Source organism: Chenopodium album, chromosome 20, assembly GCF_948465745.1.
Source record: "Chenopodium album chromosome 20, dcCheAlbu1.1, whole genome shotgun sequence".
Taxonomy (NCBI): Eukaryota; Viridiplantae; Streptophyta; class Magnoliopsida; order Caryophyllales; family Amaranthaceae; genus Chenopodium; species Chenopodium album.
Window position 1 is genome coordinate 27623109 of NC_137853.1, and position 24501 is coordinate 27647609.

General features: G+C 34.9%; 1 protein-coding gene across 2 annotated transcripts; it reads left to right on the top strand.

Moving 5' to 3' along the window:
• Positions 1-7353: 7353 nt before the first annotated feature.
• On the top strand, positions 7354-24215 carry LOC145597439 (carbon catabolite repressor protein 4 homolog 5-like). 2 transcript variants are annotated; one of them, XM_081653604.1, is made up of 14 exons: positions 7354-7764; positions 8935-9102; positions 9436-9497; positions 9581-9633; positions 13182-13263; positions 16207-16253; positions 17347-17413; positions 17524-17616; positions 17694-17726; positions 17801-17889; positions 19192-19318; positions 19431-19516; positions 19595-19679; positions 23556-24215. In XM_081653604.1, the coding sequence occupies exons 1-14, from the start codon at positions 7500-7502 to the stop codon at positions 23616-23618; spliced, it is 1320 nt and encodes a 439-aa protein (XP_081509730.1). In that variant the 5' UTR covers positions 7354-7499; the 3' UTR covers positions 23619-24215. The 2 variants fall into 2 exon arrangements, with proteins under 2 accessions (XP_081509730.1, XP_081509731.1); XM_081653605.1 differs by having other exon boundaries at positions 17350-17413.
• The last annotated feature ends 286 nt before the right edge of the window (positions 24216-24501 follow it).

The window sequence follows — 24501 nt, forward strand, 5'->3', positions numbered from 1 at the left end:
TGTTCTTATAAACAAACCCCTCTATTGAACAGGTCTCTTTAACAAAGAGACCCCTGAGATAGAGACCCGTTATGAAGAGGTCTCTCAGGCATATTTCAACGGCTCTCTTTGGCCATTTTTGTAGTAGTGATATTTATGTTATAAATTTCATATTTTATGAATTATAAACCTAGGGTTTCAATTTATTGAAAATCATGATTTTAGGGTTTTTATGAACAATTGATTTAGGGCTTTTATAGCAATGATGTTTTGAAATTTTGGTGATTATAACTACTGATTAGTTTAACTTAATTCCAGATTATTTTGAACACATAGATTCGTGTTTTAATTTATAGATTCTTGTTCGTTAATATTAATCCCGTTTTAATCCCGATCAGGTTCTAAACTCATCCGATTTTGACAAAAAAGTAGTATTTTCCATGTGAAAACAACGTTTTAAAAAAGACTTGGTAGTGAGCACCACCCTCTCGTGGCCAAATTCAGCTTCTAAATATGATTTTCGGGCAGTTTTTGGTTTTTAACGAAGTTTTTTTAAAATTTTATCCTTGAGTTTAAAGGGTAAGAGATAATTTAATTTTTCTATGGATAACTTAAGTATAAAGATGTATTTTGATGAAGTTTTGAAGTGGTTTTCGATTAGTTTAAAATGCTGGAATTTTATTTAAAGTAGTATAATTGTGATTTTAATAAAAGGGTGTGATTACCTATTAAAAGGGAGAATTTTAGGGGTTTTTATATAATTTTCAGATTTTTATTAGACTTTGAACTTGCTGTAATTTCATGTATAAGAGTGTATTTTAAGGTTTTTATGAAGAAAAATTTAAAGAACTATATATAAGCCTTTAATTAACAAAAGGGAAGGTTTTAAAGTGTTGTTTGATTTGGATTTTGAAGGTTTTAAAGTAAGTTAGTATTGCTGTAAATTTGATTGATTGGGTATTGATTGAGATGTTATTATTTGGCTTAGGAGAGGAGTTTATTGAAGGTGATTTCTAGTTAGTAAAGTGGCATACCAATTCGTTTGCTCAAGGTACGTACAAGTTACGAAACCTTTCTTTTAGGTGCATGTTTAAGGACGACGGATCGAGAACTTAGTATCATGTATAGGGATGACTGAGTTAAATTGTTTGGCTATACATTGTGAATTTTGTATGACGTGCACTATTTTATATTGCAAGTATTATTTGTGCTCTAATTATGCAAGGTGCGCTTAGAGGCAAAAGTATATGATTGGTGTAATGATTAATTTATTACTCATTCATGATTATGCAAGCAGGATGAGTAAAGGAAGAATTTAAGTCTTCTAAGACGAGGTTGAGGTTTTGGGGTGCCTTATGCACTCAAGGTGTTTATACACCGAGGTAGTAAAAGAATAAATAATAAATGTTGCTTGCCACTAATAAATCAAGAATTGAAATTGAAAAGTTGTTTAACTTGATTGAATTGATATTGGATTGACTGAATTGTTATGCATATGAGTCATCACTAAATCTAAACCTGTAAATCACGTAAAGTGCAAGATGGATGAGCAATAAAACTCTGGATTGGTGCACTTCTGGAGTAATGACAATCAGGGGTTGGGGTATTAGCCGTGTACTTTTCTCCAGGCCGTCTGATCTACGAGTCTCTTATTTCAAATATTTTTTAAAACTAGGAGTTAGGTGAGATCTCATACTAACTACGGTCACGGAGTCGCGCCCGTGGTCGTTGGATGTTTATTGATGTTTCCGAAAGAAGGCATGGGGTTTTTCTTTTATTGATGTTCCAAATGGAGCATGGGTTGGACAACCTTGTCTATTGCGTAATCCAATGAATAAAAATAATGATTTACCTATTATTAATTAATGGAGTCTTAGTAATATAAATAGTTGAGTCGTGTGTTGAGTCTATAATTTAATGATGCATGATGATTGATTATTAGTAGCATGTTATGGATTTCTTAATTTATTTTGCAGCTTGTATGTACTCAGCTTTGCTGATTGCGTGCTTTGTGTGTCTTTCTTTGGTCATGGTCTTCGCCTTTCAATGACCCTGTGACGATCCAATTTTTACACTTGTAATATTGGGGAGCAGAATTACCACAGGTTCTTACACATGCAACATTCATCAGGGTTGTGGGATCTTGAGTAGAGAGTTGGTTGTTTGCATTTTATTTCTTTTGCAAGTTTGAATTTATTTTAATTCGATTTTACTCGACACTATTTCTTTTGGGTTTGAATTTATTTGAACACTGAATTTAATCACTTACTACTTTTATTGGGTTTTGAATAAGGGCCTTAATGGTTCCAAGTTGCATGACTTAATTTAGTTTCATTCGTTGATTTTGAAACTTATTTATAACTGATATAGTTTTTCCGCTGCTATTTTCTGATAAAGCCTTAACGTTTGAACACGTGGCGGTAGCACGCCAGTAATTCTCTTGAATATTTTTCAAGGTCCTCACATATTTAAAGAGAGAATTATTGGGGTGTTACAATACAAATGAATATCAATATTATAAACCTTATGAATAAAGATCAAATTAAAGATCATCGAGATCATCCAACTAAATTAACTAAATTAACCTACCAATAAAAAAATAAAGCAACCACCACACTTTCAAAATACCCATTTTCATTCAAGCTTATTGGCAAACGCCTTGACACAATCCATTAACCAATTTTACACAAAGGTGCACCAGTCATACTAAGCCACATGCTGAGTGTAGACACCCATTTGTGTCTCCCCAAAACCAAACCCGGTGATGAATGTCTTTCACGTCGAACCATAATCGAATGAGGTGAAAGTGGTTGAAAGTCAAGTGTTGCGGTTTAGTTTTATTAAAATTCTCTTCTCTCTGTTTTTGAAAATAACTCTATTTATTTTAAAATAGCCAAACCAGTTTAGTTTGGTCCATAATTAAGGTCCAATAATAGTGTAGTTGGATAGGGCTCGAAAAGACCTTTCTAACGATATATTATAAGCCCAATTCCGATGAATATTGAGGAAGTTATGGCCAAAATACTAAACTGGGCCCGTTTAATTATTTACATACGGCCCAATGATCTAGAGGAGAGCCCAATATTAATTATTATTCCTAAAATCATTAGGATTACTTATAATTTTCTAGAAGTGTCTAGAAGGTTCTTTTTAATTATAATATTATTAGATTTAATAATTATTTATTTTAAAATAGACTTTTATTTGGAATAAAACATTATTTTATTATTATTATTATCTTAAAAATACGTATTTTATCTTCTGTACGGATTCTGTAGATCAAGTTGATTAAAGATCGGGTTCCGCGTGAAGAAAACGCGCTAATACAGGTTGTCGCCAAACGACAAGGCTGTCGCCACGCGACAGAGTCGATTCCTGGCTACAGCGTGTAGTTTTATTCCTTATCAAATTCTGTATTTTTCCGGACTATTTTCCTTATAAATAGGGTCCGAATCTCTGTTTTCCATTCATCAACAATCAACTCTCATCAAGAATTACTTAATTCTTATTCTTTCTCTCTCTCTCTTTCTAAACCAACCTTTTATCAAATACAATTCCGCATTCACAAGACTTAGAGTCTCTTAGCCAAGTTCGAAGTTGCCTTCGCCCTAGACGTGCAAGGTTTAATATTTTCTGAGGGTTTGGTCCAAAACTAGTCAAAACTTTATTTAATTTGATTTCAATTTGATTCTTTAATTATTCTTTATTAGATTTTCATTGAAGTTTACTAACTTGTGTATTTTGTTATTAGAAAGAGGTACGAGGCTTCAAAGTAAGTAGATTAGCTTACTCTCTATTTCTTTCACAATGTAGAAAGCATGCTTATTATTGTTTAATAATCCTAGTATCATGTTAGGATGTTTAATTCCTAGTATCATGTTAGGATGTTATTTTATGCTTTCTAGAATCATGTTTAGGGTGCCTTCAATCGTTTCTCATATTGTAATATCATGTTAGCATGTTAGTACCATGTTAGGTTTAAAGCTTTGATCTTTATTGTTTAGTGACATGCTAGGATTTGTTATTAATCTTGTTACTATCATGCCTAGGATCTTGCTATTATATTTAAGCTTTATTATGCCTTATCATGATTATCATTATATTATGATTATGCCTATGTTGCTTGATTATATTTTATTGTTATTGCTTGATCACACCTTTTATGCTTGTTAAAGGGAATTTGTACTTGAAATCACGCTTAATAAGATAATTATTAATTTGGTTTAGGCTAATGTGATTTTAACTCAAGTGATCGCCAATAATAGTATTATTTGTGCATTAATATTCAACCAACATAGATAAACAGGGTAGGATTAATATAATGTTTGTATGTTATTCGAAAAGCGCACATGAATACGAGCAGAACAAAGTAGAGGCCTATTTTATAGGGCGGGTCCTTTCTTTTGTAGATTGGATTCGTACCCTCATCCCCGGACCCTGTTTGGTTCAAGACCTTATGGAGTTGATGGTCCTTTTGGATTGTCTTTTGGGTTTACAAGTTCCTAAAACTTGTTGGCGACTCTTTTGCTCTCTTTTCTTTCCCTTTGGAACGCCACCATACTTTAGTGTATGATCACAGTGGGGTTCAAGTTTGGGATCATAATGCTTGAAATATTCCCTACACTGAGCAATTGTAATTGTTGGTAACAACTTCTTTGACTAGAGGGCCCATTTTGTCGAGGGACACAATATGCCACCCAAAACAACAATAAGAAAATCCATCTTGAACTGCATTTTCTGTGCATTATTTACAAGCAGCAGTGTATCTTGATTCCCATCCTCATCCTCCACCCGAGTAACAACCCTTATTGCCTTCACTAGTGACAGTGAATCACCATCATAGCCTCAACCCCTATAATTCTTAATTATATCACCCAACTTCTGCATCATCACAGGATCATCCTTATCTAGCGTCATAGGATCTTCTTTATCTTCCATTGGCAACTCCAAAATACATTGAAGTTGTATAGAGGCCAACTACTTTACCTTTTCACCCCCAAATACAATCAAACCCCCACTTTGGATCGATCCTTGACATCATTATCCAATAACATATCTCCCATAGCAAATAATTTAATTCAGCTGCAATAGTCCTCTAAAACCCATGCATCAACTTTACTTCCTCTTCCCTCTTGGATCCAATGATTTGAATACCCTCGAGTAAAATATATCAACCTGTCAAACACATTTGGAGCCTACACACACAAAATGAATTCTAAACAAACACAGTTAAGGGTTTCATTATGTAATTAAGAATATCAACTAATCTTTGACTTCAATATAAAATTATTACTTTACTCACAAGATACACTTTACTTTATTGCACTTCTTAGCTTGTGTAGCAACAAATGCATACCTAGCCTTCACAACCTCTTCTTTGCTAGGTTCACCAAACAGCATACAATAAGTAATAAGCAAACTAGTTTTTAGGCCCGGGCGATGCCCCGGGTTATTGCATTATTTCTATGATAGAAATCTTTATTAATATTTAAATTTGATAGAATCACAAGTAATATGGTAATAGCTTAGTGGCTAACATATTAAAGTTTAAGCTGAAGGTTGTGGGTTCAAATCTTGTAAGAACCATAATTTTGAACACATGGAATGAAAAACTTAATTGAATGAGGAGAGCGCCACGTGTCACCTAAACATTTTTAGGAACGCCTTTTAACATATAGTATAGATAGATAAGGCCAACTAAACAATGACACAATCCAACCAACCAAACTAAACAGCCAAATTAGGTTATTAACATGACCTTGTCTTTTTTTATAGCCTACATTATCTGTTCTCACATACTTTTTCCTTTTCTCTTTGTCTTTCATTTTACCATTAGATTTCACTTTATGTTGGTGTTTCCTTCTTCTGCCATGGGAAGAAGAAGAAGAAGAAGAGTTGTGAGAGCTACTTCTGTCGGAATGCTCATCTTTAGTCCTGCCTCCTTCTTCAATGAAATCAGACTGTTCAGAAATTCCATTACAGTCATCATATTTATATTCAACCCCTTTTCTTTTCTTCATACCCTTTATAGTAGATGATTCTTCACAAACTCTAATAGACTTTTAAAATCCTACGATTATTACCATGTGACGTATCTCCATATCTCCTTTTTGTCATTCTTCTATAAAAATAAAAGTTATATAAATAAAGAAGAACATCAACATAGTTCACAAATACAAAGAAGAACATTGCCTAAATACAAAGAAGACACAACCTAAAAGCAAATTCAGAATATTGCAATCAATTACCCTTTACTAGAATTTCATTTCCAAATAAAAGCTATTTCAATTTCAATATGGGCCAGAAAGCAATTCCCTTTACTGGAATTTCAGTTCTGAAAAAAATAAAATAAATTTGAAGAAGCTATTTCAATTTCAAAGTGGGCCAAAAACAAACAATTCACCAAAATCATATTAAAAAGTGTTATTCTTGTTCATATATTCTATAATTTTACTTGTAAACTTATGGAGTATATCAAGAGCAATATGATTACAAAATTGATCTCATTTCATTCATTTATTGATCATTCATAATTCTTATATATAGGTTATATGTTTAAAATAAGAAACCTAAAAATTCATAGCAATTTTAAAGGTTTTTTTCTATTAACCACAAAATACATCTGTTTACTTTATTAAGGATCTTTTTATGACAAATGAAGTCATTTTAACAAATAAATTAAACATATGTAAAATTTAAGTTACTGTAGATTGAATAATGTATTTTGATGTTCAATAATATTTGCAAAAACAATGAACTGGGGCATCGGTCGGGCAAAATACTAGTTAGTTTTATTTAACATGCAAGTTACCCTCTTAACAAAGAAGTTGCTTAATTAACAAGTGACTTTTAACCATGTTGAAAAGTTGCATAAATTGTATAAACTTGATTAAACATTGTTTTATGCCTAATACATGTGACTTCAGGATTCAATTAACCATTCAACCCAATTTATAACACCAATATAGCAATCTTTTTAACCGACACAATCACAACAAAACTATGCAAAGTTTATAATATTTCATAGTTAAATATAAACAAACGATAAATCAAACCATCAATAATTCAAACAAAAATATACGTACAATAACTTAATCATCAGAATTTGTCAAATACTTAATCCATTGCGAAGAGCACTAATGTGTTTGCGAGAACCCTAATTTCTTTGGAAAAGCTCTACATTAGCAAAATTTTCGGTGTTTGAGCCTAATTCCTTTGAGAAGGTCAGTACTCGTATTTTCTTTGCGGAGAACGAAAAACGAACGAAGAACGATTGATTGTGAAGAACGATAAACCCTAAATCATAAACAATCCTTTGATCGCGGAGAACCCTAAAACCTCAAACCTCAAATAATTGAATTGTTTAACCAAAAAAAAAAAAAAAAAAAAAAAAAAAAAAAAAAAATTGAATTGGAATAGGTTTCTTAACTTGTTGCAATTAATCAGAGGAGTGTCATCACTCTACAAAACTGAACAACTTCATCCGTCTACAAACTCCCGCCACTCAACCAACGCTAAACATGGCGGACCAACACTCCAAACGCTATAATCGATTTTCCAACAAACGGAAAACAATTCACGATGAAAAAGAACAAACCCTAACCCTAAATCGATGTTCTGTTCGAACCAATTCTTCTACTTCTAACCGATTTAAACCAATTCAATCATATTCATATAAGAGGCATTCGGAGTGGAAAACCAAATCCACCAGGCGGCTGGATTCCATAAATATGAATGTTTTTCGTAAATGGACTTATTCGGATTGCGATACCTCTGATTATAAAGGTATTTTGATGATTGCAATTATTTTGATTTTGTTGTATTATTCACAATGTTAATTGCACTATTTTCATGGATTTTGTGGGTTGAATTTGATTTTAAGCTTTATAGTAGCATACATTAGATGGTGCACTCGGGTGCGCAATGCTCATGGTACACTCGGTCAAAATTGACAATCTCAATAAAATAAATTGAAGTTTTTATTTGGATTGAACCAAGCACTGGGAATCTGGGATAGTAGAAATTTCATTATAAAAGTAAAGACGCGAATTTTTTGATCTGTTGAACTCGTTTATGCATTAATACTATATCATATAGTCCACATCTTTGTACCAGTGGTTCTTTTTGATATATGTTGTTAGCATTGGATGCAATGTGGATTTTCTGGATGTATATAACTGACTATGTATATAGTTAAGAAGCGAGGCGGTTGCAAGTGTAGGCTAATGTGGTAAACTTGCTGGTTGCAGTTATGCTGTTGCACAGTGTGGTAGTTCTGCTGCAGGCTTTCAATTAGTTTTGGTCATTTGCAGTTGTTGTGATCATTAGAATTGTTGTCGAGCAGGCTTTATTGTTGAGACTAAGATGCCTTGGGATTTTGTTAGGTGGCCTTATTCGTAACTGGTCTTGACCTTCAGTCCTTTACTTTGACAAGACTCGTGAGTTGGTTTATGTATCTATATTATGATGGTGTTCAATCTGCTAGTTTTATATTCAGATTGTTTGATTTTAGGATTATTTTTGTTGCTCTGTAATACTTGGATTGTTACCGTGAGCTGACTCTAGGTTTCTTGCTGTTTGATTATGTTATTTGGATGACGTAGGAGTGTCAAACCTATACAAATGAGGTCTAGAGTTATAAATTTCCACGCCCTTAAGTCATCTACGATTCTCCTTTTTACAAAAAAATAAAAGGGTCTTGAGCTATATTAATTCTTCCTCAATCTTTTAATACGTTATTGAGAGGACTGGGATTGTATGTGTCTTCTATTATGCTTCTCTATGAATTATAAATTTTTTGATCTCATCCTAATTTTCTATTTTGATTTGGCTCTGAACTGAGACTTTGTTGTTGTTGTTGTTGTTGGTTATGAATTGAGATGCAATCATGCAACTGTTTAGACTTTGGTTTGATTACAGTTTCTCTCTATTTGTTTTTTTATTTACACTTTACAGATAAGATTGTCCTTGTAACATACAACATTTTAGGCGTTGAGAATGCATCAAAGCATCCCCATTTGTATTTTGGGGTTCCCTTCAAGTACATGAAATGGGAGCACCGGAAGGAAGCTATACGTAAAGAGCTAGCTCGGTATAGTCCTAGCATCATTTGTTTTCAGGCAAGTCCAGTGTTTCCTGCCTTCTTTGAATATTGTGCATTTTGTATATATTAATATTATGACTTCAAAGGGGATTGGGTGTATCGTGTGATGAGGAAGTTGTGATTTTTGCTCTTTTTTAGGAAAATATCCTAACTATTTGTTTTGCAAGATTAACGTACTAACCCTTTTCAATTCTCAAAAAAAAAAAAAAAAAAAAAAAAAAAAAAAAAAATCTGCTCTTCCCAAGTCTCTTTAATATTTGTTATCCCGTGTCCTTTTCAGGTTTCATTGGCTCTATGGAAATTTAGATTTCTTATTCTTTTATTTTTGCATCTTTGCATGTGACTGTAGGAAGTAGATTGTTATAGTGATTTGCATGATGCCCTCCAACAGGATGGATTTGAAGGTGTTTTAAAGGTATCAATTGTTTAGCTTTTCTCAAGTTGCCTTCAAAGTGATATCTTGACTAAACCTTTTTTTTTTTTTTTTCCCTGTTGTAGACTCGCACTGGTGATGCTCAGGATGGATGTGCGATATTTTGGAATCATGAACGGTAATAATTTTTATGTCTAGCTAACATTAACTTGCTAAAATGATATTTTAATAGGCATCTGACTGATCTGAGTAATTGAGTTTTTCTCCACACAAAATCTTTAATCTCACCATAACTACCATTCCCTGTGCAATGCAAAACGACCACCTCCATGGCCCCATTGGCCACTAGCCCACCACCTAAAAAGAAAAGTTAGATCTGAGGGAGGGAAGGGCAGTCTTTAGATTAAATAAAGAAACTGAAAAACAGGGAGGCAGCAGTGAAGAAGAAGTGGTACGTCACCATTCATGGAAGCAGTAAAGGAAAAGCTTGCTAAGTTGCTATTGTTTCTGCCTGTGTAGTTGGAGGGTCAGAGGTTTCACTGCTAGAGCTATACATCTTTGATCACCAAAAAATAGATTTGGGATGGTGGTTGTTGATGCAAGATTGTTGCAGTAATTGTGATCACACAAGGAACTGCTGGTGGTGATATGAGAAGTCGGTCACAGTGCTGTATTGTTTGAAGAAGGCAACAAGCATTGTTGATGTCAGATAGTTGTGGTTGATGTCAGGTGAAATAGGGTTGAAAGATATTATTGTTGGCTGTGCTCAGAGTTAGAGAGAGAATAGATGATGAGGCTTTTAATGGAGAGGGATGGATTTTTATACAAAGGAATGAGTTCTTATTATCTTGGGAACACCCTGGTCTGTTTTTCTTTTTCCTGTCTCTGCTGTCTAGTATCCCTTTGTACTTGCTTTCGCTCATTGAGATTTTTGAGGGATGCGCTAAGAATCCAGAGACTTATGAGGGGCTTTTGTGGTCATTATGGGGGAAAGGAGAGACCTTTTTGTTGTTGGGGGTGTGGGGACTTTGGACTTAGTATGTAGACCTAAGAAGTAAAGGACTTGGGTCTTGGCAATATGTCATTCAGAAACGTTTATATGGAAAGGAAGTGGCTTTGGCTTTTACCTTTTTAACAGAAATCCTTTTATTACTGAATGAGCATGAGCACACATGGTGTTTAGACTTTAGAGGTACTGATAGGATTATAGGAAGGTTGCAGATATGCTTGCCTCTTAATCTAGTGTGTGGAAATTTGTGTCCTAGATGCTGTCTTATATATCTCCTCCACCCTCTCTTTGCATTTTCAATCAATCAATCAATCAATCAAAGCCTTAATCCCAAAAGTGGGGTCGGCTAACATGAACCAAATTTGATTATTCCGTGTAGTCATCAACATAAATCTTTCTCCTCCATCCCTTACGATCCAAAACTTCATCCTCACGTAAATCCATGCACTTCATATCCTTCCTCACTCCTTCCAACCAAGTCATCTTTGGTCTCCCTCTTCCTCGTTTAATCCCTCCATGGTCCCACTCTTCCACTCTTCGCACCGGTGCACCCTCGGGTCTCCGTCTTACATGTCCAAACCAACGCAGACGATTTTCCCTTAATTTATCTACAATGCCCGCCACACCTACTTTCTTGCGAATAACCTCATTTCTGATTCTATCTCTTAAAGTGTTTCCACACATCCACCTTAACATGCGCATTTCCGTAACCTCCATCTTTTTAATATGCTCTTTCTTAGAAGCCCAACATTCTGTACCATAGAGCAACACTGGTCTTATGGCAGTCCTGTAGAATTTTCCCTTCAACTTTAAGGGAATGCTGCGGTCGCATAGCACTCCCGTGGCCGCTCTCCATTTAAGCCACCCTGACTTAATCCTGTGGGTCACGTCTTGATCAATGTCACCATTCTTCTGGATGATCGACCCTAGGTACTTAAAACATTCACTCATGGTCAAATCCTTTCCATCCAAACTCACCACTTCATTGCTTGTCCCCCTCTGAGTGCCAAAACGACATACCAAATATTCAGTCTTACTCCGACTTAGCTTAAACCCTCTAGATTCCAACCTTTGCCTCCATTGCTCCAACTTGACATTAACCCCATCCTTAGTCTCATCCACCAAAACGATATCATCTGCGAACAGCATACACCATGGAACCTCATCTTGAATTGGTCTAGTTAATTCGTCTAGAACCGTTGCAAAAAGAAAAGGGCTTAATGCAGACCCTTGATGCAATCCGATTGTAATAGGGAAATCTTTTGTCAACCCTCCGCATGTCCTCACATTTGTTGACACATCCCGATACATATCCTTAACTAGGTCTACATACCTTCGTGGGATACCTTTCTTCAACATTGCCCACCAAAGTATCTCTCTTGGCACCTTGTCATATGCCTTCTCTAAATCAATAAAGACCATATGAAGATCTTTCTTCTTTACCCTATAAAACTCCATCATTTGTCTTATCAAATGGATTGCCTCCATAGTAGATCTCCCAGGCATAAAACCAAATTGGTTATCTGAAATGCTTGTGCATGCCCTCAACCTTTGTTCAATCACCCTTTCCCACAACTTCATAGTATGGCTCATAAGCTTAATTCCTCGATAGTTAGAACAATCTTGAGCGTCTCCTTTGTTTTTATAAACCGGGACCAAGGTGCTCTTCCTCCAATCTTGTGGGATCCTTGTAGCCGTCCATATCTTGTTGAAAAGGTTTGTTAACCAATCAATACCAATCTTACCCAAACACCTCCACCCCTCTATCGGTACCCCATCAGGGCCAACCGCCTTCTTAGGTTTCATCTTCCTCAGTGCAATCTCCACCTCTACTCTCCTAATCCTTCGCACATACTCCATGTTGATTTCTTCATCACTCATAGAGGTATCTCCTATCACAACTCCATTACTTCCATTAAATAATTCATCGAAGTACCCCTTCCACCTGTCCTTGATGTCCTCCTCTTGCACTAGGACCATTTGGTTCTTATCTTTGACACACTTCACCATGCCAATATCCTTCCTTGCCTCTTGTCTTCTCTTTGCCATCTTATAAATGATCCTTTCTCCCTCCTTGGAATCAAGCTTTTCATAAACCTCCTGATATGCCTTTTCTTTTGCTTGGCGAACAGCTGCCTTTGCCTTACTCTTAGCCTCCTTATACGCTGCAAAGGTTTCATCACTCCTACATTTTCCTAAGCCTTACCCAAACACCTCCACCCCTCTCTTTGCATTTTCAGTGATTTTTTTTATGGCCCTTCGGTCTGTATATCCCCTTGTATTGTTTTCAGCTTCTAAAATTAAAAGCTTAAATCTTTGAGTTATAATGTAATAAGGTGTTCCTTAGTAATGCCTGCGAAGTGACGGCTTATAGGAAAATTCTCCAAGATGCTGAGTTTGTCTTTTGCACCATCTTGTCCTTTTAGTTTTCTGGGGAAAGAAGTTGTATGGAGATTATTTTATAATTAGTCTTTCACTCTTGAAGTTCTGTTTTTTTTATCTCATATCTGTTATATAAAAATCCCAGATGGTGACTGTACACGCTTAGCTCACTTCTGATGAGTCATTATGAGTGCAGCTGTAATTCCCTAAGAACTTACTTATCATAATGATGGTTGCTGCCTGCTTCATTCTTTTTCTGGGTTTACTGATTCTTTTGTCTGACTGAAGTTATTCTATTCCCTTCTGACTGAAGTTATTCTATGCTTTGGGCACAGGTTTAATCTTCTGCATGAGGAAAGCATTGAATTTCAGAGCTTTGGTTTGCGTAACAATGTTGCACAATTCTGTGTCCTAAAGGTATGTTAATCAGTTGAGCCCATGGTGTACACAGTATGTTCATACTGTAGCTAAAACTACGGTGTTACATGTTTTTAACTTTTCAAATCATATAGTTTTGTTCCTGGTTTTTTTAGTGTTTTTTTATTTTATTTTTATTTAAAGATAAGATTTAGATCAAGAATCTGTATTTAGGTTATGCTTGTTAAAGAGCTCTTTATATTTCATAATATGGGATATAAGCTACCTTTGCTTCATGTTATTTGGTATTATGGGATATAGACTTAGACTTAGAGGACAGCATATATTATACGGAGCACATAGTAATTGACTGGAGACTGAGAGAACCAGGGCAAAACAGGGGAGCAAAGAGTTAGAATGAGAGACATGGCTGATAGAGAAAATTTGACGCTGTTGGATAGTCCATCGAATGTCGTTGTTCATGAGATGGTGTTATCAAGGGTATTGGAATTCTCTCTGCATTATGTAATGGACTCGATAGATGGGCCACCCAAGCCACCGATATGCTTGATATATCAGAGAAGGGGAAAGAAAGGAAAACAAGCTGAGAAATCAGCCACATCACACTGGAGGAGGAAAAACAGTTGGCTCAAGAAAAACCAAATTAATGTTTCGAAGAGGAGCAATACCAAATAGTGGAGACATGGAGTAGCAGTGTATTAGAGAATGAGATAAGATTAATTAGTGTCAGTTAGCCTTTTTGCAGTCTTTGCCTTTGTATATATTAAGGAATGTGTGGAGGTAGGAAATCATGTGATTAGACTTGTGTATTTTGAGAGTTGTAACCTCAAGTTACTCTCTAGGAGAGTTGTAACCTAAACTTACTATACATTCAATCAATCCACTGCCTTTTGCTATCTCAAATTCTTGTTCTTTCTCTTGTATTCGGTTATTAACATATGTGTGACTGTCGAGTCTATCACACATTATGGTGTTAAGTACTTTATCTGTTTCAAGTTGACTTACACCACTTCTCTTAACTGGAAATCTGAGAATATATGCAACCAATCACACATAAGGTTTGTTTCATTACACACAATTACAATGTTTCCCTTACTATATCAACTATATACAACCTTACCCATCAATAAATGCTTTATCCTCTTTGTACCATCTTATGGGTCTTCTTTGGCTCTTCCATAATCCCTTTTCATCCTCATCTATTAGCCAACACAAGTTCCTGGTGGCAACTCCTCTTTCTCCTCCTGGATATCACTTCATCTTTCCTTTCCCTTTCTTCCTCTTCTTCGCTGGCTTTTTCTTTTGAAGTGTTCAATGATATAATTCTCCGAGTTGTTTCTTTCTGATACAGTGTTTCAATTCCTCTCCTGCATCTTTTTCTTCCTCTTTTCCTGAAGATGCAATATTTTCTCACTCAATATAAAATCTGGTTGGTTGAACTTTATGTGTGCTATTTTAAAATTTTTTTGATTTTATCTGGAATTGTTAGGGACCTTTGATTATTTGGTCTAATTTATTTGGTGAGGGCTGTGAAATATTTTGGTAGTGGGTTTGGGCCTTTGGGGTTGTGGTGAGTTCTCTCTCTCTCTCTGGGCCTTTGGGGTTGTGGTGAGTTCTCTCTCTCTCTCTCTCTCTCTCTGGGCCTTTGGGGTTGTGGTGAGTTCTCTCTCTCTCTCTCTCTCTCTCTCTCTCTCTCTCTGTTGTTAGTTTGTGAGTTGCCTTGCTTTGGTGAGTTGGCAGGGTAGATGATGGTTGGGTGATTTGTCGGTTGCGGTTGGCGGACGGTGGTGGTTCCCATAGGCTGGTAGTGGCAGGGATGATTGGGGCTTGGTAGTCAATGTCAGCAAAGAGCAGGTGGTGGTCTGGCAGTCGGGAAAGGAAGAAAGGTAGGGTTGAGTTAGTGGGTAATTACCTTTGTTAATTGTCTGTTTACCATTCTCTCTCCTATGCCTCAATCAGTTGCAAGTATTTTGAAACATAAGAAGTACTCGTGTTGCTTAGATTGATAGTTAGTTGGCACTTTTTTTTTGTAAGGCCATTTGCATTTTCTTTAACAGGGAAGGATGTTTTTGGATTAAAGGTGTGCTTATCATTAGTTTCCTATACCTTTACTAGTAACTGTGGCCATTCACGAAAAAAGGATTATGTGGAGAAGCCATCAACTTTGAGTCTCTTACTCACATAAGTTTTGTGGGAAACAACTTATAGGTTTTTTAGTCTTAGGGATGTGGAAAATGGAGAGATGAAATCGAATCAACTCAATCAAGCTATTTCATCACATAATGACCATTCTGTAAAAAATGTGCTGTTCAACGGAAATTGGTTTTATATCATGTGTTTTAAAGTAATACTTGCATCTGTTATGGACTATAAAATTTGCCACGTTAGCCTTTATGAGCCACTATTATAACCATGGTTTAGTGTTATCATAAATTTTTAAAATCAAATTTGTCATTATATCTAAAACGCCTTAATTTAAATTTAACAAGATAAAATTTTAGAAGTTACTTTTTCCTTTCTTCTATATGAAACACTTTGATTATTATAGTATTCACATACTCTACTTTTGCCATTTTTGGTGATTTATGCTCTAAAGAAAAATTTTGTTATGTCATTATGTGGGATCTTGTTAAATTAATCTCAATATAATATTTACAAAGATTTTCTTTTTTTTTTTTTTTTGAATTTTTTTATTTATATTTTATAATTATTTTTACTTGCTGATAAATTCAGCTAAAACTGTAAGTTGCTTTTATCATCCATTCCTTCTCCCTTCACACCCTTTTGATCCATATGGTTTGCTTTTCCAATTGGAGGAAAGATGCGTGGTTTGGGGGGTGGGAAGGGGGGTAATCTTTTGTTATTGTATGTATATCTTTGTTTCTTCCTGTCATTCTGAACTTTTAGATGGCAGCAATTTTCATCATTTTTGTGGTAGATGAACTATAGTCCAATTAATAGACTTTTGACGTTTTGTCACAGATGAATGCTGATTCATTGAATCCTGAATCAAAGATGTCAAAGCTAACGTAAGTCCTGTATGTATCTAATGGTATATATTTTCTCAAAATTTATGGGTTTAAGACATTAGGTGGTTGGCATCATGTGAGGTGATGACTTTTCTAATGAGCTGCAGAATTCTATGAAGTAAAAATATAATGTTAGAAAACACAATTACTCTGCTCTTATGTCAGGAACAGTATGTTAGTTGAAGCATATAGTTACCTTTATGGATCCTTTTCTGGATTCTTTGGCCTGAGAGTGGGGAAACCTATGGAGATTGGATTTGGGGTGAGAGTGGCATTACACTGGAAAAGGAAAATGTTGTAATAGTATGTAAATTTTAGAAGTGGTTTTGTACTACCTCTGTTAACTTTTATTTGCAACTTTGGAATATTTTATATCTCACAAATAATACCCCAAAGTTGCAAATAAAAGTTAACGGTGGTAGTATTAGCTACAACATATTTGGTTATGCCAATTAGTTTCAGTGCAAATGGTATCTTCAAATTACACCAACTATACATGTGGTGATAATTAATGTCTATGGTCTACTAAAGGCTATAGTGTAAGATTTATTATGTATTGCTCCAACATAAATTTAGAATCACTGATTTTGGATTTGGATATTTTCAGATTGAATTTACTAGAAAGTAAAATTTGAAGCCTTGGGAAATTCCTTTTAACTACTGCCCTCGTTCTTCTATGTGCCTGTCACTCCCCTACTTTATGAGAGAAGGTTTGCCTTTTGATTCTCGTGTCAATCACTTGAATGACAGTTGCAGATAAAATGGAGGGAGTCTTCATTGCTGAATTGTAATTTTAAAAAATATGTAAAATAATACATCATGCAAGCAATTTGAGCATAATGTTTGTATTCCAGTCGTCAACTTGTGGACTTTTCCATCACAATTCTTAATTTTAAGAAGGATCCTCATACATTGCCATAAATTTAGGAGTAGTTTGTAACTTTGTACATTCATGCTGTCACACTGACACTTATTTATTTATTTTTTTCCCCTTACTTTATGTCAGCACAATTATAGATACTTTATATGTTTTAATATTATACGAGTCTGTAAGCAAAAAAAATTAATGTATTTACCACGATGCTACATGTAGAAGTCTGGTTGTTGGAAATATACACGTTCTTTTCAACCCAAATCGAGGGGACATCCAGCTGGGACAGGTATTGCATATAATAAATTATGAATGACATAGTTACTTCAGGCTTTGTCAAATTTGTTTCTATTTTTTCTATAGACACAATTGACATACCCTTCAAAATAACTTTGACAGATACGTCTGTTTCTGGATAGGGCCCACAAATTATCTGAAGAATGGGGTGGGATCCCTGTTGTGCTTGGTGGTGATTTTAATAGTATCCCTCAGGTATTCCTGCCGTTACAGTTCCAAAAGTTGGCTGAGTTTCATAATTATTTGTCTGATAATATTATTTTTGCTTACAGAGTGCTGCATATCAGTATATATCCTCCGCAAAGGTAAACATATAGTCTTTCATGATAAGCTACCCTTAATTGTTTATATTTCTTATACATGTACGTCTTGTTTGCAGTTGGATATTTTACAACAAGACCGAAAACGTGTATCTGGGCAGATTCAGATGCCACTGTGTCACTCTTTTTCACCTAAGGGCCCATTCAGGTATTTCCTCTAATTCATAGTCTTCATTGGTTGTGAATAGCACATGCGGCTTGCTGTCCTCCATTCCCCCTTCTGCCCTCACCTTTACCATATGAATAAATCTATGATCTATTCTTGCCGTCTTGGCATTTTGAAGACTTTTGATTTGCATATTTTATCCTAGCGATTGTCTGCAAGACTTTTACCCAATGATATGCAGTCTCTTTAAGTCAAGTATCATTGTTTTGTGGAAGCACTTTGTATGTTTGATTTGAATTAATCTTTCTAACTTATGTCATGCACAAGTTGTGTTATAGTAATGAATACTTATATTAGATGATAAATTCTTTTTATAAACCTTTATGCTATACATCATTAACACCCAATGTGACAAGCCGAAATAAAAAAAATTCTCACAGAAGTCAAGATCCTTATTTTAAAATTGGATTTTTCTATAATTATGATGAACAAAGGCTGATGTGACAAAGTTATAATTTTTTTCAATAAAGTGTAGTATTGAAGAAAATACATAAAGAGTAAAATTGTTGAAATAGCTGGCATTGGAGTATTCAGTGAAAGTTTATTCTTTAGTCCACCCTTATTATGAATTAAAGTTTGTCTCAAATTGATCACCTTTCCAAAAAAAAAAAAAAAAAAAAAGTAGCAAAAAGAAATAGAGGCAGTATATATAGCTCTTGATTTCGGGATTACCTCTTAAAATTCAGTGTTTCAGACTAAATTTTATATTAACATGTTTTTGGATCACAGGGAGACTCCTTTATTGAATACTTCTAGTAAATTAAGAAATTATATTTTCAGTTTCCTTTTTCTTTAGGACTTCGTGGGCTGAATATGCTTGGAAATATGTGTTTGTACATTTTCAATATACCCTCGTGCTTGTGTGAATTTTCTTCTAGCTTGAATTGAGACCTGATTACTCTCCTTTTTTTTTAATTTGATGTTGATGATGATGCTTTTAGCAGGAATTTAATCTTAATTTTGGTGGATATTTAAACCATTGGAAAGTTAAGTTCTGGCCTAACTATCCTTCCACCTCCTTTGTATCTACCTTACAACTTCAAACTCTTAATTTTATGTACAGTTCGCCAAAGTATATGATGCATCTACTTTACATTTCTTTTTGTTTTTTTTTTTTTTTTTTTTTAATCTCAATAGTATTAATATGCGGGCAACAGAGGCCAAATGACACAGTTTATTGATGTTTAAAAGTGTATGAGATATCAAAGTAGACTTTGCGATAAATACAACTGCTCGAAGTAGGTTCTTATATGTAATCAAAATTTCCCTTTGCTTCTGATCAAGGAATGGGAGGCAAAAGCCATCGATATGTAGATGGACTGATGAAGAATTAAAAATTGCTACTGGGAGTGAGGAAGTCACTAGTCTGCAGCATAGCCTAAAACTCCGCAGTGCATATCATGGTGTTCCTGTAAGACAGTCTTAGATCCCAAAGTTTTTTTACATTGCAATGATCTGTTGTTTAGTCATATCAATCTGGGATTTCATTGTATTGCCTGATGTTTGGTAAATGATTTGGTCAGGGGAGTGTCACAACTAGAGATAATATTGGAGAACCTTTGGCAACATCATTTCATTGTAATTTTATGGGAACTGTTGATTACATATGGTAAGAAAACCTTAATGATTAAATCAGCATGGTTTTGAACTTAAAGAGCTACTGATATATATTTGTTGCTTCCTGTAGGCACAGTGACCAACTTGTTCCTGTCAGGGTCCTTGAAACACTGCCTATAAATGCATTGGAAAATTTGGGAGGGCTTCCGAGTAAGGTACTTCTAGTTACAGCCTAATAGCTGCTCTTGTGTTTATGATATTTCATAGTCCCTCTCTTGTGGTTGATAAAGGTCTTACTTCCTGCTTTTAAAAGGATTGCTTGATCAAAGTAATCTGTTTCGTAACAGATTCACACAGTTCTATTTTAACTACTCTTGAATTATGCTATCAATAATTGAGTTGTCAAGGGATATTACCTTACATGATTTGGTTGATTATATAGATCATGAAACTAATTTCTCCTTTTACTGATTTGAAACTCGGAATCGAAATAGCTTATCGATGCATCCTGTAGCTTGCTAAATAATGAAATGTGAATCTTATGCTATCCAGCTCTGAGAGTTGTTACAAACAATTTTGGTCACTAATATGCATCAGCCCCATGTTCCTTTTGATAGACCTATAACTCGGTATTTAACCTCTGCACGTAGTTCTTAAAAAAAAAGAAAAAAAAAACACAATAGTTACTTTTCAGTTGTCACATGGTATTGGAACCTGGTTTTAAGTTTTAACATCAAGAGCTTAACTAATGTGGTATATGCATCAGCTCCGAGCTCCTTTTGTTAGATCTATAACTCTTGTTGGATATCTTTCTCTGCCGTTTCGTTACATAAGTGCTGTTCTGCAAAGGATTTTTGAATTCTATTTCACAAATTGTCATATCCTAATCTGTGTTTTGAATATACACTATGATATTGGTCATAAATTTACTTTTTACTGTTGAGGATCATTCCTCTTGAATAATACCACATATCCTACACTTTTCCTCCTTTTATTCGAACCATGTATATTTGTAAGAGCAAAGTTTACAAACTTGACAATAGATGAATTTTCCTACCTGATTCATCCACAAAATTTGTCATCATTGGCATATAATTTAAATTGAGGATTAGTTCTCTTCAACTTAGAAACTTATTATTTATTCTTGTCAGAAGCACACCAGATCAAACTAGACTAGACTAGATTTATTTATTTATTTATTTTTTATTATTGTTTACTTGTTAGCTGTTACCAAACATCTTTAATTGTGTGCTACTATAATTTATATTTTAGTGTAAAATTACGGTCAAAGTTTCTTTTTTAATTTCTGTTTATCATTAAATACCTTTAACTGTGTATTATAATAAATAAGTGTAAAAAAATGGTCAAAGTTTAGTCAGACTAATTTCAGACTAAAATACCGACTAAGCAATGCTTGGTCCGGTGGGAAAGTTTGCATCTCACAACTAAGAGGCTGTGGGATTAAACCTACCTAGAGGCACTTTGGGGTGAAATTCCCTTACCCCCCAACTCCAAAAGGATCTAGCTTGCAAACCCAGGCCGGGTTGTCTTGAGAGAGCTTTCAGGGTATCACTCTGGAACACCTTATCAGATAAGTTTTAAAATTACTCTGGAACACGCTCTGAATACATTGATCCGAAGGATCTTTTTGCTAGGTTTATTTGTTTTCTTGCCTTCCTGTTTTCACAGCAGTCACAGTTCATAGTTTAATTGCCTTAATCATCTGTTATGAGCTTCCAATGCAGTAGAAGCTGCAAATTAAGAAATTGGGACCATGAGGGAATATCATGGTTTGGTGACTGAGGGTTTTAATTTATAGAGCAAGGGTTTATGAGTTGGATCTTATCTCTATCAACAGCAGATTAAGATCAAGCTATGAAATAACCCTCATGTTAGAATAAATCAGGCTTAGCAGCAAAATTCTACACTCTTAATAATGTGCTCCCTCCGTCTCCTTTCTAAAGTTAAGTTTGAGATTTTAAGCGGGTATTAAAAACAAATGTTTGGGAGCAGGTGAAATGGGAATATTTATTGTGAGAGTTGCTAAATATTTTGGTAAACGGAAATTTTAGCTTTAGGAGTTGGTAAATATTTTGGTAAATGGGAAAAGTTGCTTCGTGATTAAGTAAATTTTTTGGTGAATGAAAATAGCTGCATTGGAAGTAGGTAAATATGAGGGTAAGGGCCTGTTCTCTTACGTTGAAATTCAGCTCAGCTCAGTTCAGCTCAGCTCCTAATTTTCTTCTCTTATAAAATATTCATTTCAGTTCAGTTCAGCTCAGCTGAGTTCAGTTCAGCTGAGTTCAGTTCAATTCAGTTCATGAGAACAGGCCCTAAGTGTGTAGATATTTTTGTTGGAAGTAGAAACTTAACCATAGAAAGGAATCGCTAAAAATGGAAAAAAGAGGTGCAGGAAGTAGCTTATTAGAAACTTTATGGCTGTACACCCACCACATATAGGATCTTTTCCTCCCTTGCTCTGTTTGCATTTCATTTTCTTTAATTTGAAGCTGTTTGTTCTGTTTTCCATCTATTCAAACCAGAGCAACAGAGGAAAGCTTACTCTTTGAGATGCCAGCTGATTATATACGAAGTAAATAATATACCCCTTCTGCTGTTCTTGTTGTTGCAAATTTGCAATATCAGATAGGTCACTTGCTAACTGAAACTTTTTAGATAAATCCAGCACTCCGCGCTCATTGTGCCTAGAACTACAGATTGTGGAGTATGGTGTTGTGAGGATTATATTCGTTGAGCTTGAGAAATTGGTGCAGAGGACAGGTCACTTTCCAATTGAACATTCTTGATTATATTGTTCTCTCTGCCCAGAACAGCTAGTTTGAGAGTGATATGGGACTTTGGGTAGCTGAACTTAAATATGTGATGACTGATGAGGATAGTCTAACTTCATAATTACTGGCCCGTTGCTATAATCGCTAGCAGTTGAGGCTTGGATTCCCTCTTATGCTTTCTTGCAATGCAAATCGGCTTAAACAACTTGGCTTTACTTCCCTACTAACATGTACCTAAAGATGGTTGTGGGTCATGCTGAGTCCATGTGCTTTGCACTTTGCAGTTAGCTAAGCCCGGACCACAAGCTACATGCCTTGCCAATTTTTTTTCGAAAGGTCAGCCCATGCACAGCCCAAGCCCATGTGCCACAGTGCCATGCTTGCGTAACTAAACAAAATTTCACTGATTTCAGTGTGCTTTTTAGTGCTGTGTCTTGTTGTGCTTCTGTCAAATAAAGGCATCCCAGGCCCGGCAACAGCCTAGCATGCACAGTAACACGCTGTGCAATGCATTCACCTTGCCCATGCCCGTGTTTTTGTGCTAGTGCTTTGGGTTGGCCAGTACATGCACCTAGAGAGATTGCTATTCAATCGGATGCATATGACATATATATGAAAGTAAAAGCATAATTGTTGGTTTATTGATGCTTAATATAGAAGTATTTAAAATATGTTTTGCAAGCTAGTAGTTAAATAGTAGGATCATTATGATTGTTGATAGGAAATAGAGTAGAGGATCTGTGATATAATTTAAGAACCTACATAAGATTGTAATTTATAAGAGAAAAATTTCAGTGAAGCTGTTGAACTATAAGTCCCTTAAAATTTTACAACAATGTTGTTTTCTCTGTGAATGGTGTGTATATTGCCGAGAACTGGAAGTACTCCAACCTCTGTATAAGGAATAATAAAATTTAAGGTTGGGGATTGACTCTAATAAATACCTCTATAAGATATTTATGGTCAATCGCACTTTAATGATTTGTGGTTTCTGCCGTTCCTTTTAGATTTATTAAATCACTAGTTCATTACTAGTAATTTACCGTAGTTGATAAAAAGGTTGGTAACTTGGTATGCTGTTGATTTAGAAAGTTGTATGGTGCATTTTTCTGCTACCTGTAAATTCAATGTGATATGCAATATGCATTACCGAAGAAAGGATTGCTTTAACTTCTTTATTGCTTTAAAGATGCATTACCAAAGCTGACATTACTAATTAAAGGTGCTTAGTGCTCTGTTTCTTGTTAAACCTTTGCCAAATAAAAAAAATTGCTGACACAGTTGTTGCTTCTGGTGTAGAATTGGGGCAGCGATCACCTGGCGTTGGTGTGTGAATTTGCTTTTGCAAACACTGAAGCTTAAAAGGAGTGAACTGCTGTCACACTTCTTCATTGAAATAGTTGCGAGCAACGGACATAAAGCGTCATATAGGCCATATAGGCAATGATCAGTCCAACATTGAAGTGTATGTGGTATGGCCATGAAATTCTTAAGCAATGGTCTCAGGATCCATATGAACTGTCGGTTGACTGTGATCTAATGTCCCTTTGAGAATGCTATGCACCCAAGAAACTGAGCAGTTAAAGTTGACTGAAGAAATAGAAGAGTATGAAATTGGGACCAAATCATGAGGGATGGGCATATCAGCACCATAGCAGCTAGCACAGGCAGATCAAGACTTGAAGGGCAAATAATTTATATCCAAAGTTGTGTAATTTTTTTTTCTTTTTCTTTTTTTTTTATTTTATTTTTTTTTTTTTTACTTTTGCCCTGATAAAAAAAAATGTGAAAAAAAATAAAATAAAAGATCATGCATTCTAAAATATAAATCCTCTCTCCACATTTAACTTCTTTTCTAAATTATTAGAGAACTTTTTCTTAGTTATATATGATTAGTGTTTGTTCACTTTACATTTGTTACCTTAATTATTTTAAACACACGAATTATTTCTATAACAGGAAAAACATGGTGTGCATTGTTTCGCATATTTGATAATTTGTATTTTATTATTAGTGCAAAAAGTTCAAATAATTGGTCAGAAAATTTTAAAATAATAGTTTTGTAAATAGATTTTTGTTATATTTGAATAAAATTCACTAAATTGAAGGTTAGTCATCAATTTGTCTCTGATTTTACTCTAGTATGTTCTCGTTGTACATCTCTAATGGTACTTCAAGATCGTATATTGGTATGTCTCATTCAAATACTTATTTGTATGTTACATGTATTTTGAAGAGTAGAAGG

Bases quoted from the DNA above. Each gene is read 5' to 3' on its own strand.
- LOC145597439 (XM_081653604.1), top strand. From the start codon at position 7,500: ATGGCGGACCAACACTCCAAACGCTATAATCGATTTTCCAACAAACGG. The intron at 9,498-9,580 runs GTATCAATTGTT...TCCCTGTTGTAG, and splicing joins GATTTGAAGGTGTTTTAAAG to ACTCGCACTGGTGATGCTCA. The intron at 16,254-17,346 runs GTAAGTCCTGTA...TGCTACATGTAG, and splicing joins TCAAAGATGTCAAAGCTAAC to AAGTCTGGTTGTTGGAAATA.